The following is a 20,708-nucleotide window of genomic DNA, read 5'->3' on the forward strand; positions in this document are numbered from 1 at the left end:
TAGAAAACAAGCGACAATAAGAATCCATATATAGAAGCCTGCTGCGTGCCTTGTGCTGGGCCTGGTGGTGAAGACGCATATGAATTTTCTAAGAAAAAAATCATATTTTTCACAGGTTGGCTGAATCGAGCATGTGGTGACATCATTACATCAAAAAAGGCTTAATTCGTCTGCTGTTAGAAGACCTTTGTAATTACAGCAATGGTTTCAAAATTTTAAAGTTCAGCGTGACTCCAGGTTAACAGTAAAATCTGACACCGAAGTTTTTTAGAATAGGACCCTTATAGACACTTCTTTAAATTAACGGATGTCTGTGAAGTTTAAGTTAATTTTTAATCAGGATTATAGTCCATTGCATCCGAAAATTTGAACATAATTTTGGAATTGCAGCAAGCAATGTAATTTATTACTCTAACTGCTATTCTTAACACAATACTAAAATCAATTCATTAACATTTAAGCTAATTAAGATACAGTATTTTTAGATTTCCTCTATATATTAGCTCCATTTAATCTTTTTGATAGCCCTTTTCTGCGTTTTGCTAAAAAAAAAAAAAAAAAAAATAAAAATAATAATACAGAGACTATTCAATGATGGTTTTTGTGACTTCGAAAGCAGTCCCGGAATCCCTTTTCATGTGTTTATGTGGATGGGGACAGAAAGTAATAACTTTACGTTTATATTTTTGCAGCTTCTGCTTTCTGCTTTTCACAAAGCGATTCCAGAAAAATCACGGAAAGTGATTTTTCACTTTCCGAGAAAAATTACGAAGAACATTGTCAAACATGGTTACATTTCTGAATTTTCTTATGGCATGTATGAAGAGGGCTATCCTTCGGTACAAGGTAAAAGTAAGCTAGATAGGTGTCCTGAAACGTATTCCACCAGTTTCCGTATACCAAGCACATTCTTCGCTTTCCAGCCATTTTCCATCGGTTTACGAGCTAGAAATATATCGAAAATACAGAAGAGACATCTTCAACATGAAAAATGTAAATATTCAAAAGTCAAGAACATTGTTTACGTAAAAAAAAAGAAGGAATAAAAAAAAACTGATGCCATGCACCACATTACCAATAAATTTATTGAAGAATTCAATCATCGTCCAGATTTTATTTGTAAAGTGCCTGGAAGGTAGTTTCGTCAATGAGTTTCAAAATTAAATCCTCAGCAGTTGTAGAGACACTAGATATCAGAAGAGCACAGCATAGGTTCTAATGAATTTTTGTCTAAGGTTACATACAAGGAAAAAAATCAGAGACAGCGGTATAGTGTTGTCTATTGTATAAATTATAAGGCTTCAATGTTTTGTTATTATATGTTTTCCAGAGGTACTTCATTAGGTACAAGTAGTCAGAATTGGTACAGTAGTACCAATAAAAAAAGGTAGGCTAAATAAAAAAAAAAGTAGTCAGAATTAGGTATAAGTAGTCAGAATTGTCATTTTCACCAGTTTTTTTGGGTAAATTTCTAGTTGAGTGACTTCTTGCTATCTCAGAAAGGGGTTAGATGAGGAAAATGAAACTTTCAGGGGTCAATGTTGGTATTACTGGAACAATTTTTGTGGGTATGACACTATTATTAATAGATGCATTTTGACTTTTTGAATATCTTTTCTCTTGCAAAACTACTGCAAAATCACTGTTAAGGAGTTATTCTCACCCAAATATTCTTGTATTTATATATATAGAATTGCAATCATTTCTATTTTCATTGATCAGAAACTTGAAATTGCTAAACTTTTAAGACTGAAAATTGCTCTGTTGCTTTTGAAGACAATTTTTTGTTAGGTTAGGTTAGATTAGGTTAAGTTTCTGGTAGTTTTGCAAGAGAGAAAATATGTACAAAAAGTCAAAATGCATCTATTAACAATAGTTTCATGACCCAAAAAATTTGTTCTGGTAATACCAACATTGACCCTGTCAGGGATTAGTCTACAGGCTAAAGTATATCCTGGGAAGGTATTTTAAAGTACCCACCTCCACTCCTTCTCCCTCTAGAGAGCCCTGCAATTTGCCTACATGACAGGTCTATACCTATTGAAATTTTGACAAAACAACATTTTACCTTAATTTTCAGTTATCAGTTGCTTTTTCTCTGCCTTTAGTTCTGAAAATGCAATTACTGTTATTTGAGTAGAATTCTGAGCCATATCAATGTTTTTTTTTTTCAAAATTTAGGAAATGTATTTGCATATCTTTAAAACCTTATAAATTGGGATTGAGCAAAGTTGTGAAGCTGAAAACAATTTTGTTGTACTTCATTCAAGCAGAAGATCCATTTTGCAAGATTTCACCTTTATAACACACATATTTTGAAGGTCATCAAAGGTCAGGGCCCTCTAGAGGGAGAAGGAGTAGAGGTAGGTACTTCAAAATACCTTCCTGAGAAATACTTTAGCCTCTAGACCCATCCTTGAAAGTTTTGTTTTCCCAACCTAACCTCTTTCTGAGATAGCAAGAAGTCAATCAACAAGAATTTTACCATTTTTTCTGTCAATTGATTTGAAGTGGATACCAGATTATTTATCAAGTATTTCTTAAATTTAGCTGTGAACTAATATATTACTAGGTTGGGCTATTGCATTTGATATTTGAGGCTATACTACAATGAGAGGCAAATTTTTTCCCTGTTCCTTTTCTTTGGCTTACTGTAGGGACTTGGCACCTTTTGGGATTTTGAGGGGTATAACTGTTTAAAAGTTTGCTGGTCTCAACTATTTCTATTTATCAGTTATTGCTTTGTTGTTTCTTCTTAATAAAAAAACAGCAATATATAAATTAAAAAATAGCTTAGCCAATAGGAATATCAGAAAAAATTAAACACTTTAACTCTAGAAGTACATGTCAGACCAAAAAAGTGAGTTGAATACATTTGCTTTGGTTCATGATTTTCTGTCAGGTGCTTTAAAATTTTTTGAAAAAGCTTACAGTTACTGGAATGTCTATAAATAGGAAAAAAAAAAAAACTCAAAAGCTTTTGACTATGAAAATACTTAACATCCACAGAAAGTCTATACAATATTTTGGATTCACATCTTAGTTCTGAATTGATTGACACAGAAAAAAGGTATTTTTTGGACATCTCTTATTATTAATTCTATTTCTTACAAATTCAAAAATAGAAAAGTGCGGATTGAAAGAAAGCATAAACAACAAGCATAAATAATACTACTTAAATAAGAAAAGTTGAAAATGTATATAACTTGAATCTTGAAATAAAAACTTCAATTTTGTATGAACATTTTGAAATCCAATTAAAGAAATTTAAAAAATGGTCAAATAGAAGGCCAAACTGCATCATAATTATCATTTGTCCTCATATAATTGACTTCTATCATCCAATGGTATGTAAGTTTTGTTCCATTGGTTTTTATATTAGGCTTGTAGCTAGCCTGTATTTTACAAAGGGACAAATAAAAAAAGGAAGAGACACCAAATTAAATTTCTAAAAATAACCAATTATATTACTCACTAATATTTTTTTTTTGCAACACACACTTGAATTCTATCATTTATCACATGCTTGATTATATTACTTGTGGCTATTATTTTATTTGCAACATGCATTTCAATTTAAATGGCTACCATCAGATAAATTGCACATACTTACTTAAAGTTTACTTAAAGCTGTTCAGCACAATTTGGCAGTTGACCTGCATGTTTGATGCCCTCTGTTTGCTTAATGGGCTTGTAGCCAGTTGATCATTAAGTTATGTTGACCACTCAGCAAATGCATTGAATTTGTTGGTGTGTTTTGTGTTTCTCCCAGGACTTATCAACTCTGTTTTTGAAGCTATTGATGTTTGGTGCTTGGATGGCATGTTCAGACAGGTTGTTCCATGTGTTGACTGCAAGCACTGAGAAAAAGTTTGCATGGGCACGTTTTCTGGCTTCTGGCTTGTACACATTTTTCGAGTGGCCTCTGATTCGGTTTATGGCCATCTTCCTGAAGAACTTTTCAAAGGGCAGACTTTTTATTTTGGCTTTCATCTTGAACATCTGGATGGTGTCTCAATGCTTACGTCTCTGTTTTAAGACATGTTTTAAAACTCTGTTTGTTGCTGGTTATCTGGTTACCTAGTTGTTGCTGTTTATCTTGGAGCCTTTAAGTCAGCCTGTAAATAAGGGTAATTGTTTATTCTGTTGAAAATTTGATCATGAGGGTCAAGTAAGCCACATATTGAACCAGTTTTGTGAGAAGTCATATTGTTTTGAATCTTAGCAATTATTTTGTTCCTCCTTGATATTTGTGAAATAAAATTTCTGATGTTAAGTAACTGACATTGGGACATACTTTTCAAAAACCAAAAACATTATTTTTGACTACAGCATTAGTTCTAGTAAGTTAAATTTCAAAAATAAAACTGACCAATCATGATAAGTCACCTCACTGTTAGCTCAACAAACCAATTGTCCAGCAAGAAAGGCCTGTTGGATTAAAATTAATGATATTATTTTTATTATTAATCTGAGATTCGAATATTGGAGGAAAATTAGGCATGAAAAATTGATCAACAGAACTGGGATTGCTAATTTTATTTGTGAATTCAGGTGTAGTTTTCAATTATGCTTAGTTTTATTACTGCTTGTAAATTTAAAATCTCCTTTCCCTTTTCCAAAAATGTGAATTATTCCAGAAGTAGCAAGGGCTTCTTTGTAAAAAGAAGCCCTTTGTCACATGGATGTACTCCTCTGGAATAGCCTCCCAAACAGCATTAGGGGCTCTGAATTGGTTTCAATATTTAAATCCCAGGTCAAATGGTTTCTCCTCAGTCATGATGCTGGGTGAGAGCAGGATTGTCTGAATATTATGTATGTAACTGTCTTTGTGTGTGTGTTTCACTTGATTATGCAATTTAATTAGTTAATTGAGTCACTGTGCAGAGGTCATTTGGCCTTCTAGTAGTGGCTTTGTTTCTTTTGTTGTTGTAATAGTTTCGGAAATTGTTGAAAATAAAGGTATCAATCCATATAAAAACTGCTATTGGAATTCTGAACACATCTGCAAAATAAAATACAACATTTCTTGTAATATTTGAGTAAAAAAGATACACTTCTGGATTTAGTTACATTACTGATCAGCCAAAGTAATGGAATGTATATTTTTTCATTTTTTTCTAGAGTGAACCTTATTGGAGAGCACATTGATTATTGTGGATATTCAGTTTTACCAATGGCTATAGAGCAAAGCATCCATGCAGCTTTTAGGCACATTCCTGAGTCTAGCCTTCTTAGTCTGAGAAATACTGCATCTGAGTATGGGAATTTTGAATTGGATTTAACTAAAATTGTGTAAGTACCAAATCTGAAAATAAAAAATGGGAAATTATAGTTTGCTGAATGACATCTTGTCATTCTGATCATACTGTCCATCTGATCATACTGTCTTTCTAATCTATGGCAAACGGTACCATTCAAACCAGAAAAAAAAATCTCTAACACATATAGAAAATTGGTCAAAATGGGACAAGGCAAAATTGACCATTTTTTGTCTTTTCGTCTAAAATGATGACCTTTTAAAAGCAACTTAATTTGCACTTATATTGAAAGTTGGTAATAGGTAAATCTGGTACATATATTTCAAATATGCACTTTGTTTTCACTTTGAACGCTCATGTTCAGTCCCCCCCCCCCCCAGCCTGTAAATCATGCCTCAATATAGGTCTAGGAACAACATTACGTGGAGTTGAATCCATACATAGAAAAATTGGACTGCTAATGCAGAGAAGAAGTTGTGTCCATGTCAGTTTACCTACCGCACTACCCTCCACCCAAATTCTTAGAATCCAATAAGCAACTTCTCACAACTAGGTAATCATTGATTTTAATTTGAACAAAAAATCACAGGTAATTTGAAATTGCATAAGGACTTTAAAGTCATCACATTTGTTTAATAAATCACATGCCTTCTTCATCTTTGATTTGGGCCTGAGTAATTGATATTTGTTACATGGATATGGCTGAATAATATCTTATAAGGGACATGGGATTGGAAAAAGAGTTGTCTTTATTCAAAAGAAGCTGGATCTCAGTGTAATAGCTCTGGTGTTCCTCTTTTTACTTTTTATATCCCTTTTTCAAAAGTTCATTTTGTTTTGTCAGTTCTGGCTGCTAATGGATGATAGTGGGGTGAAGCTCATTTGAATGATATTTATTTTATCAATTTTTAGGACTTTTTATAAATTCAGACTGACAATGACCACAATATGTACCATTCAGCCCCCAAAAAAGAAACGGAAGCTTTGGATACCATTAACATGCTAGTTGCCTAGTGGATGGTTACAAGTTGGTAATAACAGCCAATGGTGGTTTTAGGGGGGGGGGGCAGAGAAGGCATTGCCCCAGGTGAAAATTTGGGGTACAAAACTTTGAATAAATAATATAACAGTAAATAAAGATAAATAATCAATTGTAAATAATCCAACCATTAAATATATTTGTGTTTTGCTTAAATACAGTAGAAAGCGCAGTTGGCAGAAAGTATAAGCAAACTGAATCCGAAATTTTCATTTTTTCCATATCTTCGTCACCATTCCTTGAAGGTAAAAGTAAGTAGACCAAATTTAATTAATATAAATATTTTTTTGTGGTATTTTATATTCAAAGCTGTTGGTATTTACAGGATGTTGAGATAATGGATAATTTTACAGAGGCTAAAGTAAGAAGATTTTGTCAGAAAATTGTTTTTTTTTAATTTGGCCTGAAAATTTTTGGGAGACAGGGCGGGCGTGCTATTCAAGATTTTGCCCCGGAGGCAAGAGATGTCAGAACCGCCACTGGAGAAGGTAATCTTACAGGCACGTTTTTGCCTATCTACTTTTTATTATCTTATTCTAGCAGCACCAAAGAAAAAAGTGCCTCACAGCAAATTGGCATCCTAATATATTCTATCTCTCTAGCTTTATGACATTAGCTTTCATTTTGACAAACGAATATATTAGCAAAACACGTTCCTATATTATTAAGATGCTTTAAACTAACATTGCCAAAGAAAAACAAATTAAACAGTGGCGCCATTCATCTTGTTTTAATTAGACGGAGGCATTGCGTTGTTCATCAGGTAGAATAAATACCGCATTATTGTGCAAAACATGGTGAGACTTGACACAAACATCGAATATATTTAGCCGAATATATATCAGCCGAATATATATATAAGTAGAACAACAATGATGCCACATGGGACTGAGATTTGTTGTTTATTTAACCAACACAGATAAAAGTGTTATAAAACGATGGATTTCATTTAGTAATCGAAGAGTAATTAATTAAGTTGTTGAAGTTGTTGTTGCAAAAAAAAAAAAATAGGGAGCTGGATAAAACTAGAAGGGTGGCTAGGCCCTTTTTGAATTAACCAGAATAGAATTTTTGTATATAAAACAGCTGAAGATGAGCTAGTTCTCAGCTTGTCCCCTTGGTATAGTTGGGCATAGGCCTTCGTTTTATTTTTATTTTTTTTTTGTTTTTTTTGGTGTTCTCCTTTGCTCAAGAATAATTATTTATTTGTCTAAATAACAGCCAATAATCTAATTATGTCACCCAATTCTGTTTTTTATTTAGTTATTTACTTTTTTTATGAATTTATTATATTTTTTTATTGGTTTATTTTTTGCTCAAGCGCCAATATTTCATTGTTTGAATTAGTGCTAAATAATTTATTACGTTACCTGATTCTAGTTTTTTTTTTATTGATTACTTTTCTTATAGATTCATTATTTTTTTATTGATATATTTTTCTGCCGAAGAATCATTATTTAATTGTTTGAATAACAGCCAAATAATCTAATTATGTTACCCGATTGTAGTTTTTTTTATTGACTTATTTTTTAATTGATTTATTTTTTTTATTGTTTATTTATTTTGTAGTTTTATTTTTTATTGATCTTCTATGTAAAATTCTGTAGTAGTGTCAGCAGCACATAAGGGGTTTGTGGTCGTCTCATTGGCTTGATTGTAGTTTACTTTTGTGCCATTCCCATTCACATATTTACAAAACTGTTTCATTTTTCCAAACAATTTGTTATTGTTTGAAACTGCTGTCTTTTATGTTTTCAAAAATATAAAGAAAAATGAATTATGTGCTATTTATGTCCTAGTATGACTTTAAATTTAAGAAAAACTACCTTTCAATAGCAAAAAAAAAAGAATTTATGATAAACAATTTTTTGGAGGTTAGACTTAAGTTATGTCTGTTTTTATGTTAAATTATTTTTCAGTATTCTTTAACATAAAACTGTGCTTCCAAATATATTTTATGATTACATAGTAAATCGACGTTGCCCAAAATTTTGAGTCAGTCATTTCAGTGCATGATTTAACCGTATTGTTTTTTTTTTGTTTTTGTTTTTCCAAAAATTGCTCTTAGCATGATGGATTAAATATGAATGCTTAGACTACTTGTTAACAATTTCACTTGCTATTTACCACTTTTTAGCTAAAATGGTAGCAATTTTTGATATAATGCCTCAAATGTTCCCACAAATGTGATTTAAGACTTTGCCTGTTATGTTTATCAGAGCAGAGGAAACCTTGATTTTTATCATAATAATCATGTTGTCTCTGACCAGGCGTTTCTTGTTTCGACTCTGTAAAGTGATGTATTTTTTGAGTGATTTTTATGGGTTTTAGTTTTTAGAGCTTGTGTATTTTGGTAGATACCTAATAGGCAAGATATTTTTAGAAAAAAAGTTCATTTGGCTTAAAAAAAAAACTATTTCTGAAATTTATTGAAATTTCTTAAAAAAGAGTCAGTTCCAAAGAATAGTTCTCTGAACTATAATTTTGGTTGAAAAAATTATGACAACTGAATCTTTTTTATAGACCTACCGTATACTAAATGTTGCCTTTGAAAAAGGCTTTTTAATTCTTAAATGGCTTTGTCACTTAGTGTTGTTCTCTGTTATAAGTGGATCTAAGATACCTTAAAAAAAAAAATACTGTCAAATTAAGTGGCATTACTCTTCTTTATCTTCCACTGGTACTTCTCTAGTTTGTACTGGTCTAAACTGTCACTTAATATGTCCACAGGGATACCCTTTTGCGAAAATGTTGGAGGGGGGAACGTTGGTGTTTTTAATATATTTTTTCAGTGGAAATACTAAAAAAGTGTTTTTCAATGAAAGGTATTTTAAGAATATAGGGGTTAAAAATTGAGAGAGGAGGGATCCCCCCCTGGCTACTGCCCAGGCATGTCCAAAAAATTCAACTCAGATGATTAGTTTTTCCTCAGCAACTCTGATGATATTTTTTTTCCTCAGTATTGATAAAACAACTTTTCATTGGTCAAATTATTTCTTATCTGGAGTCCTTGGAGTAATTAACATGGCTAAAGAAAGAAATTTGAATATCAATAGCGGTGTTGAAGTTTGTATACTTGGAGATATACCGCCCTCTGCTGGTTTATCAAGCTCCAGTGCACTTGTTTGTGCAGGCGCTATGATAATGAATCATATTTATGAGGTGAGTTATATAAATTTTTGATTTTCTGCTGCGACGAAGAATTTTGTTTGTGGTGGTGTTTTTTTCTTCTTTTTTTTTGGGGGGGGGGTGGTTCTTATTTTAGCTAAAGTGTCTATGAAACTGAGATTTAACTTATTTCCCCTTTTTCTTTTTTTTGAATAGTGGTTGTATTTGGATTTATTTTGACATTTTAAACCTTGTCTAATCTTCTTCAAAAATTGTTAAATAACTGACTTACCTTATACGCTGTAAAGCAATATGTGGTCCCAATAGGCAGTTAGCTTGTCTAGATAAACCGAGGCAGTCTTTCAAATAGTACTGACGGAATTTGTTTGGGAGCCATCCTCTCTATTTCTATACGCAACATCTCTGACTTCTCCTTAGGCGTGGGCTGGCACGTACGCAGGGGGGGGGGGGGCTTTGGGCCCGGCCCCCCCCGAAATTTTGTGAAATGTGTAATTTCCTCATGGTTTCTTGGGATTTCTGGCAAAAGTAGGACATTTATTAAGAATCTAGATATATGTTTGAAGCCTTTTTTGGGAGATTTTACATCATGCAATTATCCAGTCAAGTCACTGCCCAATTATTAACCCATTTTCTGTCTAACTTTTTACCCTCTTTGAAGTAATTAGCAATTGTACTGTTATTTTTTTTTGTAAAGAGAGTACTTTCCACAGCAAAATAGAATTATCCTTGATATTAGGGCGTTTATCCCCCCCTTTTCAGGATAAAGTACAGCTTTTAATGGATCAATTTTGGAAACTATCGTTTTTCATTAAAATCTACCTTTTTATGGCACTTGGTATTAACCAAGTGACATATAGCAATCGCAAATTCTGTCGGTCTGTCTGTCGGTCTGTCAGTCTGTCGGTCCCGGTTTTGCTACTTTAAACACTTCCAGGTAAGCTAGGACGACGAAATTTGGCAGGCGTATCAGGGACCGGACCAAATTAAATTAGAAATAGTCGTTTTCCCGATTTGACCATCTGGGGGGGGGAGTGGGGGGCCCGTTAATTCGGAATAAATAGAAAAAATAAAGTATTTTTAACTTACGAACGGTTGATCAGATCTTAATGAAATTTGATGTTTGGAGGGATACTGTGTCTCAGAGCTGTTGTTTTAGATCCCGACCGGATCTGGTGACATTGGGGGGGGGGGGGTTGGGAGGGGAAAACCTAAAATCTTGGAAAACACCTAGAGTGGGAAAAATAAGCACAATTCCTAGATACATGATTGACATAAACGGAACGGATCCGCTCTCTTTGGGGTAGTTGGGGGGGGGGGGGGTAATTCTGGAAATTAGAAAAAATGAGGTATTTTTAACTTACGAAAGGGTGAACAGATCTCAATGAAATTTCTCAATGAAAAATTAGAAAAAAGACTTATTATTAACTTAAGAAGGAGTGTTCGGATCTTCATGAAACTTCATATTTAGAAGGACCTCGTAACTCAGGTCTCTTATTTTAAATCTCAACCGGATCCAGTGTTATTGCGGGGGGGGGGGGGCAGTTAAGGGGGACCGGAAATCTTAGAAAATACTTAAAACGGAGAGATTAGGATGAAACTGGATGGGAAGAATAAAAACCTGTCTAAGATACGTGACTGACATAACCGGACATCTGCTCTCTTTAGTGGAGTTGGGGGGGGGGGGGGGTAATTGCGAAAACTAAGGTATTTGTAACTTACGAAAGGGTGACCAGATCTTAATGAAATTTGATATTTAGAAGGATCTTGTGCTTTAAAGCTCTAATTTTAAATTCCAACCAGATACTGTGACATTGGGGGGAGTTGGAGGGGGAAGCCGGAATTCTTGGAAAACGTGAAAATTGAGGTATTTTTATCTTACGAATAGGTGATCGGATCTTAATGAAATTTGTTATTTAGAAGGAATTCATGTTTCAGAGTTCTTATTTCAAATCATGATCAGATCTTTTGACATTGGGGGGAGTTGGAGTGGGAAATCTTGGAAAACATTTGGAGTGGAGGAATCGGGATGAAGCTTGGTGGATAGAATAAGCAAATGTCCTTGATACGTGATTGACGTAACCGTACTGGATTCGCTCTCTTTGGGGGAGTTGGTGGAGGCGTTCAGTGATTTGGCGAGTTTGGCGCTTCTGGACGTGTTAGGACGATGAAAATTGGTAGGCGTGTCAGGGAGCTGCACAAATTGACTTGATAAAGTCGTTTTCCCAGATTTGACCATCTGGGGGGCTAAAGGGAGAGGAAAAACTAGAAAAAAATGAGGTATTTGTAATTTACGAGTGGGTGATCGGATCTTAATGAATTTTGATATTTAGAAGGACATCGTGACTCAGAGCTCTTATATTAAATCCTGACCGGCATTAAGCCTCTGATTTTCCTTTTAAATCAATCTATTGATTCTTAGAATTTTGTTAGAGCTCATACCATATAAGCTCTTGGCTCTCAGCTCTTTTTGCCTCGTCACAAGTGCCATACGAGCTTTTAGCTCTTATTGCAATAGAAGAACTTACCCCTTACAGCACCCATATTGCACTGTTAACCCTAAAATTTCCCTTTCAATGGGATATAATAGATTAAACACTGGTTCTAAATCGCTATGAACATAACCTGAGCCGAAAACGTACTTTTGAGGCTTCAGTCTTCTTCCCCCCATCCGCTACAATATTACAGATTAAAGTTAATCTGTATTTTCCAATATAGGTGCTTTTTGCATTACTAAATAAAAAAAGTGCTACTTTATATCTGTTGTTTCGAAGGTTTTGGCCCCCACCCAAAAGAAAAAAAATCCTGCGTACGTGCCTGGGCGTGGGTATCAACTGGCTATTGTTCTTTTCTGGAGCAGAAAATATTTAATAGAGTAATCAACGTTAGTGACAATGCAAACTGTTTTCCTATTTCCCTCATACAATCTAGACTCAGAGACGGATAGTTACTGAAGCTATTCAATCGCTGATTCAGGGGCTTAGCTAACTTGAATAAATCGAATAATCCAGCCAAGTAAAAGGCGAGACTACTTAATAAAAACTGCTGAAAAGTGTGATATAAAATCAGAAAAGGCAGGAATGCCACTCTGCTGAAGCAAAATTAAATAATTGATTGTTCAAAAGGTACTATCAGGCGATAACGTGCACTATCTTTATTTTTTTTTTAACGTATATTTACGCCCGATGTAGTATTTAGCTCACAACATGATGTTCTCTGATCATTTTCTTCGTCAGAAAGCTCTGCGACCTCCATGGTCCCTACGTAGGTTGCTGCATTTCCTACTGAGGCAGACATATGGATTCTACGGCGAAGAAGCCGGTTGCAAATAGCAGACGGCACACTTCAGTATTGCGTCGTAACAGACGGCACACTGAGACGGAAACAGACGTAACAGATGATACTGAGGAGTAGTGAAAAATAGTTCAGTTTTGCTACTCACTGAAAAAGCTGTACCGATCTTTTGTTTTCTGGGGATTTCTGGGGATCCCTAGAGAACAAAAGATCGGTACATATTTTTTTGCAGCTCGTTTGACGTACGGTCCTTCAAATGACCAGTTTGGACTCCTATTCTCGTAACAGACGGCACACTACAGTATTACAGTATTACAAAGTATTATTTAGAGTTTTTCAGTAGCAAAACTGAACTATTTTTCACTACTCCTCAGTGTCATTGTCTATGTTCGTTTGTGGGTTATAAATAAATAAATAAATATGAATGGAAGTTAAACTTGTTCACAGGTTTGCAATGGGGTAGTAGTTTCCTAATCTTTTTATTACCCTACCACTTAGCCCAGGATTTCCTTAGGTTATGCCAGTATAGAAAAAATAGTATAAACAAAAAACGACAACCTTTTGTGCTAGATACAAAAGGTAATACCATGGTTGTCTGCTGCTAAGATAATGTAAATTCTCCCCCTTTCTGGGTAAAAAAAAATCCAGTTTCTTTCCTTGGTATATGAGACAATTTAGGAGTATTTACCTCTGTGCTAGGCTTTAATCAGTTCAAACTTTTTCATACTTTAGCTTGGCTACTTTGGTTTTGCTACTTTAGGCACTTCCAGGTAAGCTAGGATGCTAAAATTTGTCAGGCGTATCAGGAACCAGACCAGATTAAATTAGAAATTGTCGTTTCCCCGATTCGGCCATCTGGGAGGGGGCAGTGGGGGGACGGTTAAATCGGAAAAATTAGAAAAAATTAGGTATTTTTAACTTACGAACTGGTGATCGGATCTTAATGAAATTTGATGTTTAGAAGGATATCGTGTTTCAGAGCTCTTATTTTATATCCCGACTGGATCAGGTGACATCGCGGGGAGTTGGGGGGACCTAAAATCTTGGAAAACGTCTAGAGTGGAGGGATCGGGATAGTGGGAAAAATAATCACAAGTCCTAGATATGTGATTAACATAACCGGAACGGATCCGCTCCCTTTGGGGAGTTGGGGGGGGGGGGGTTCTTCAATTCTGAAAAATTAGAAAAAGTGAGGTATTTGTAACTTACGAAGGAGTGACCGGATTTTGATGAATTTTGATATTTGGAAGGATATCGTGTCTCAGAGCTCTTATTTTCAAGCCTGACCGGATCTGGTGACATTGGGGGGAGTTGGGGGGAGCCTAAAATCTTGGAAAATGCTTAGAGTGGAGGGATCGGGATGAAACCTGGTGGGAAAAACAAGCACAAGTCCTAGATACGTGATTGACATAACCGGAACGGATCCGCTCTCTTTGGGGGAGTTGGGGGGGAAGGTTAATTCTAAAAGTTAGAAAAAATGAGGTATTTTTAACTTACGAAGGAGTGATCGGATCTTCATGAAATTTCATAGGTAGGTAGGTAGGTAAATTTTTATTTAAAACCTTTATATCATATACATATCAATTAGTCACAAAAAAGCCGTTCTGGTCTGTAATAGCGACTACATTCATGTTACTTTAATCATCAATAATACTAACTCATTAAATGCAAACACACACAAAAAAGTGTATATATAAACATATACACACATATTTAATGTGTACATATAAACATACACATATTTAAAAGGACCTCGCAACTGAGACACACATATTTAAAAGTGTACATATAAACATACACATACTTAGAAGGACCTCGCAGCTGAGATCTTTTATTTTAAATCTCGACCGGATCCAGTGTCATTGGGGGGGGGGGGGGACCAGAAATCTTGGAAGACGCTTAAAGTGGAGAGATCAGGATGAAACTTGGTGGGCAGAATAAGCAAAAGTCCAAGATATGGGACGGAAATAACCGGATAGGAACCGCTCTCGTTGGTGGAGTTGGGAGGGAGAGAGTAATTCGGAAAAATTAGAAAAAATGAGGTATTTGTAACTTACGAATAGGTGATCAGATCTTAATGAAATTTGATCTTTAGAAGGATCTTGTGCTTTAGAACTTTCTTTTTAAATGCCGTCCAGATCTGGTGACATTGGGGGGAGCTGGAGGAGGAAACCGAAAGTCTTGGAAACCGGAAATCATGGAAAAGACTTAGAGTTGAGAGATCGGGATGAAACTGATGGGAAGAATAAGCACAAATTATAGATATGTGATTGACATAATTGGAACGGATCTGTTCTCTTTAGGGGAGCTGTGGGTTGTTAATTGTGAAAAATTGAGGTATTTTAACTTAAGAACGGGTGACCGGATCATAATGAAATTTGATATTTGGAAGGAACTCATGTTTCAAAGCTCTTATTTCAAATCCCCACCAGATCTGTTGACATTGCAGGGAGTTGGAAGGGAAAACCGGAAATCTTAAAAACGCTTATAAATGTCGTAGGTATGTGATTGACGTAACCGGATTGGATCTGCTCTCTTTGGGGGAGTTAGGGGGTGGGGTTCAGTGCTTTGGCGAGTTTGGCGCTTCTGGACTGCTAGGACCATGAAAATTGGTAGGCGTGTCAGGGAGCTGCACAAATTGACTTGATAAAGTCGTTTTTCCCGATTCGACCATTTGGGGGGCTTAAGGGAGGTCAGAGCTCATACCTTATGAGCTCTTGGCTCTTCTGACCTCGTCACAAGTGCCATATGAACTCTTAGCTCTTGTTTTTTCAGTTTAATGTCTCTGTTGATTATTGTTCCTTTACCCCCTATACGCTCACCTTTTGCCGAAATGCAGCCAATCAAAATTTTGAGATTACAGTCATGCTCAGCGTGGTTAAAAGGTCCATTAATTATGTCGTTGAAGATGACACCCCCCCCCCCCAGCTCTCAGGGGAAGGGTTATAAGCCCAGTAACTAATATGAAAATAAACGACTAAAAAGCGACAAATATACTGCAATTGGCAACACTGGACAAGACCTTCGCTTTTTCTTATTTACTCTTAATTTTGTTATCATACTCATAAACTTAGCTTAAAATCAAATAGTTCTGCTTCTTTTTAGCCAAATAAAAATTATTCCAAGTTTGGAGGGTAATAAAGAAACTTCACTTATCGTAATATTTCTGTGGCGTTGATGGTTGAAAAGGGGGAGGGGCAAAGCTTCTTACTATTTGGTGTTGTTGCGCGAAAACAGTGATTAATAGTTATCATTATATATGATAATCATTAATCAGTATGTAATGATAATTATATTTAGAAAGCGCACCGCCTGCTTAAAGCTTGAAATTTTCATTTACCTAAATTTTTAGATCACTTTCCGTTACTCAGACAAAACTCAAAAGTCGAAATATTTTGGTGAGATAATCTCGACAGGTTCTTTTAATTTGTTATATTTGAGAATAAATGGCTAAAAGAGCTATTTTGATCATCAAAACTATGGACAAATTTACAAAAAACACTAAATAATAAATATGACTTAACCTGTATTCATGATTTTAGTCTATATTACTGAATAGCAGCTTTAAAGAGTTACAACCAGCCTGATGGGCAAATATATTCGAAAGGTATTAAGTGGGCAATAATCTACCCAAAGAAGAACGGTTGGGGCTGCAAAGGGTGGCAATTACCTTAAACTTTATTTCCCATACTAAGAGTGCTAGAAAAATTGCTTAGAAATATATTTTTTAATTTATTTTCTTATTTATTATTAATATTATCATTTTTTTTTAAATATTATTTTCCTATTCAAGTTCTTAGGAATTCATGTCTGACCATGACAATTTGCAGGTTGGTCTTGTTAAAACTGAATTAGCTGGCTTATGCGCTACAAGTGAGAAATTTGTTGGCACTGAAGGTGGAGGAATGGATCAAGCCATTGCCATGATGGCTGAACGTGGTAAAAATTTTATGGGTGATGGATTGTATTTTAACAGCCTAGATTATCTTGGACATCATAAAAAAGCTTATACTTAAACTCGAATGATTAAATTTCCAATGTACTTATGAAAGTGAGAATGTAATCTGATTCTTTGAATTGGTTAAGTGTAAACTATTTAGTTTTCGTTGGTAGAGGACACTAAATTTCAAAAAAAGTTACTTAGATAAATAAAATAGCCCACAGCTAAAAATGTGTGGTGCCGAACAACTTAAGAAGGTATAGCTGTTTAACTGACAAAAATTCTTATCAAATTAACGAAATTTTACTGTCAAATTTTGCAAATTTATTTTTACGGTTCAACGTGGCAACACTGACCGAAATGTAACACGACCCTAAAAGTTCAGAAATTTTGAACAACCAAAAGAAAAATCTTTTATAATTGTTGTTTTAAGGTATGAATAGACCCAAGTTGGATCCTCGGGACGAAATTCTTATTATTTTGATGCCATTCAATTTTTGAGTCATGCACACAGTCATGAAAAATAGGTTACATATATTTAGATAAAATGACAGTGAACTTGAATATGATATTGACTAGGGAGAAAGTGTTTCATCTTGCAACGTATTTTGTTAAAATTTAGACTGTTGATATAAACCATTGAAGTAAGCTGTGAAATACACTATTTACACTAAAAAATATTTCCTGCTTTATAATAAATTGGACGAATTTTTTGGTTTTTTACCTCTTATATTTAAACAGCAGTATGAGATGGATGAGAGTATCATATCAACTTTCATTTCATTAAAGTTAGAAATTATAATTTCAAGTAAAAAGTATCAAAAATAGGATCATTGTATGGGGTGTCAATGTGATACCCTAACAAACGCAACTAAAGCTATCAACTCTCAATTACCTTAAAAACATTTGCCTGCGATATAATAAAAGAATAATAAAATAAAAATAAAATAATAAATAATAAATAAAATAATAAGTAGAATAATAATAAGGTAAAATAATAAATAATAAAATAATAGTAAATAATAAATAAAGTAAAATAATAGAATAATGAAATAATAAAGTACTAAAAAGGAAAACGTAATGAAAAATGAACAATGTCAAACAGTTCGTGATAATGAACTGTAGTTAGGAGCGACCCGGCTCAATAGTAACCGAAACTCTAAGAAACAGAATTTTTATATCAATAGTTGCATCGGAAGAATCGCATTTTAATGCTGATTTTAAATATATAAGTTTCATTAAGTTTAGACTTACCCATTAAAAGTTAAAAGCCTGTGAAAATTTGCCGTATTTTAGTAAATAGGGGAAAACACCCCTTAAAAGACATAGAATTTTAACGAAAATCACACCATCAGAGTTAGCGTATAAGAAAACCCTACAGTAAAAGTTTCAAGCTAATATCTACAAAAATGTGAAATTTTGTATTTTTTTACACAGGACAGATCACGGATGTATGTTTATTTGTTTGTTTGTTGTTTTTTCCCCAGGGGTAATCGTATCGACCCAGTGTTCCTTGAATGTCGCGAGAGGGCTCTTTCCAACGGAAATTTAAAAGTTCTAGTGCCCTTTTTAAGTGACCAAAAACATTGGAGGGCACCTAGGCCCCCTCCCACGCTCATTTTATTTCCAAAGTCACCGGATCAAAATTCTGAGATAGCCATTTTATTTAGCATAGTCGAATAACCTAATAACTATGTCTTTGGGGACGATTTACTCCCCCTTAATCCCCGTGGGAGGGGCTGCAAGTTACAAACTTTGACCAGTGTTTACATATTGTAATGTTTTTGGGAAGTGTACAGACGCTTTCAGGGGGATTGTTTGGTTGGGGGAGGGGTTATGCGGGAGAACTTTCCATGGAGGAATTTGTCATGGTGGAAGAAAATTTCCATGAAGGGGGCACAGGATTTTTTAGTATTTTTTTAAAAACAATGAAAAAATAAATATGAAACATTTTTTTCAAGTGAAAGTAAGGAGCAGCATTAAAACTTAAAACAAACAGAAATTATTACGCATATGAGGGGTTCACCTCCTCCTAATACCTTGCTCTTTACGCTAAAGTAATTTTATTAATTTCAACTATTTATTCAATGGCCTTCTGATTCAGAGGTCATTCTTAAGGAATTGGGACAAATTTTAAGCCTTAGTGTAAAGAGCGAGGTATTGACGAGGGGGTGAACCCTCCTCATATACGTAATAAAAACAAACGAATATAGAAGTTCGTTGCGCAAGTTAAATCCTAAGCCGCGTATATCTTTACTGATAAAAACATTCGTAAAAAATTAAAAGTTCTAGTTGCCTTTTTAAATAACCAAAAAATTGGAGGGTAACTAGGCCTACTCCCCTGCTCTTTTTTTCTCAAAATCGTCCGATCAAAACTATGAGAAAGCCATTTAGCCAAAAAAATAAATTAATATGCAAATTTTGTTTTAATTTTTCATGTGCGGAGAGCTAAGATCAAAACATGCATTAATTCAAAAGTTACTGAAAAAAGTATTTTTAAAAAGTAGAGTTGAGAGAAAGAGTCAAATTTTACCGTAAAGAGCGGGGCGTTGATGAGGGAGCATCCCCTTTGATATACGAAGTAATTTCTGTTCGTTTTAAGTTTTAAGGTCGCTCCTTACTTTCAGTTAAAAAAAAACTTGTTTTTTTTAAATTTAATAAATAAACTGGAATGAAGCGAGCATAAAAAAAACTCCCTTCCAAACCTAATACAACTTGCAATTTTCGCTTTAGAGTACGAAAATGAAACCCAGTCAACTTAAAATCTCTGGAAATCCTACGCAGGCTAATTCCATAGAATACATTAGCTTTTGTGTTGATACATCGAGAATCAATCCCTTTCTCAACCATTAGACAAAGCCGCACCGAGATGCAAGTGCTCAGGAGAACATTTAAATAAGCATAAACATAAGCTATACTTGATTTTTTCACGGGTAGACAAGTCAGATATCTCTTGAACGTGAAGCTTGGCTTCTCCTTTGCAACACTAACTTTTATTCTAAATTAATTGACTTTAAATTAAATTGATTTTAATTTAGATTCGAATTTTTAATTAATTTATTTAATACATATATAAAAATTGGTAATGGATACTAAAAACTGATATTATAGAACCTAAACTGGCAAAATGCCACTCGAATTATATTGAGAAACCTTAGATGACTTATATTTCTCGTGAGCAGAATGCCCATGAGCTTCTGCATGGGTATTGCGAACACAGAGGTGTTAGAGCATCTACTAGAGCCCAGCGAATAATGCCTAAAGTATTTATGGCCTAATATTCTCTTTATTGAGTTCTTCTATACAAGGTCTATTTTATACACAATGAAAGATGCATCGAGATTGGTTAAAATAACATTTTTGTAAATAAATAATTTGCAGTTATTTTCAATAAATTCAGAAATTTATTCACCAATAAAAACAAAATGAAAATACAACACTCTTATTCCCCCTCGAAAGGCTCCATGGCCAGAGATACAAGGGGGATGCAAAAAAAATACAATATAAGCAACAACAACAAAAAAAGAACAATAGCCTAATAACATATAAGATGAAAAAGAGAACTGAGGCCTGGGAGCCAAAGTGCAGAGAGGACAACCATAAACCATGTACAAACACCCAGGGGACATCAACTCCTCAGAGGAAAAGGAAAAAAAACATCAAAATGCTATTCTGTCTGATTCTTTAATAAATGATCCTTAAGAATCGTTTTAAAAGTCCCAAACGAGTGGCATCTCTGTACTGAAGAAGCTAGTGAATTCCAGACCTGTTGACAACAATGAGGGGATTGAAGTCTGATCGAATAGTAGGGGTAGGCGGAATACAGATATTATATGAAGAACGGAGGCTATATGGAGCTGAATCCGAAATAAACACAGGAGTTTTTTGACCAGATTTTCGAAGATTGCCGTGAAGCTGATGAAAGACAAAAGAAGCACAAGAAACAATGTAAATAGACTGTAGACTTAAGAGCGGTGTTGGTGAGGAACGGTTGGTGTCCATAACCAGACGCCGTGCTTTATTATGCATGACAGAAAGTGACCGCAGT

At 34.5% G+C, this 20,708-nt stretch overlaps 1 protein-coding gene across 3 annotated transcripts in view; it reads left to right on the top strand.

Annotated features, from left to right (window-relative positions):
• Positions 1-20,708, top strand: part of LOC136043837 (N-acetylgalactosamine kinase-like) — a 75,735-nt gene that overhangs the window by 12,163 nt on the left and 42,864 nt on the right. Inside the window, exons 1-4 of one of the 3 annotated variants that reach the window (XM_065728772.1) lie at positions 1,008-1,135; positions 5,125-5,295; positions 9,261-9,462; positions 16,551-16,659. In XM_065728772.1, coding sequence (XP_065584844.1) covers positions 1,062-1,135; positions 5,125-5,295; positions 9,261-9,462; positions 16,551-16,659 — 556 coding nt within the window. In that variant the 5' untranslated portion in view covers positions 1,008-1,061. Of the gene's footprint in view, positions 1-1,007; positions 1,213-5,124; positions 5,296-9,260; positions 9,463-16,550; positions 16,660-20,708 lie in introns of those variants that run through there. The other 2 variants (XM_065728773.1, XM_065728774.1) reach the window with 2 other exon arrangements.

This window comes from Artemia franciscana, chromosome 2 (genome assembly GCF_032884065.1).
Source record: "Artemia franciscana chromosome 2, ASM3288406v1, whole genome shotgun sequence".
In the NCBI taxonomy this organism is placed as follows: Eukaryota; Metazoa; Arthropoda; class Branchiopoda; order Anostraca; family Artemiidae; genus Artemia; species Artemia franciscana.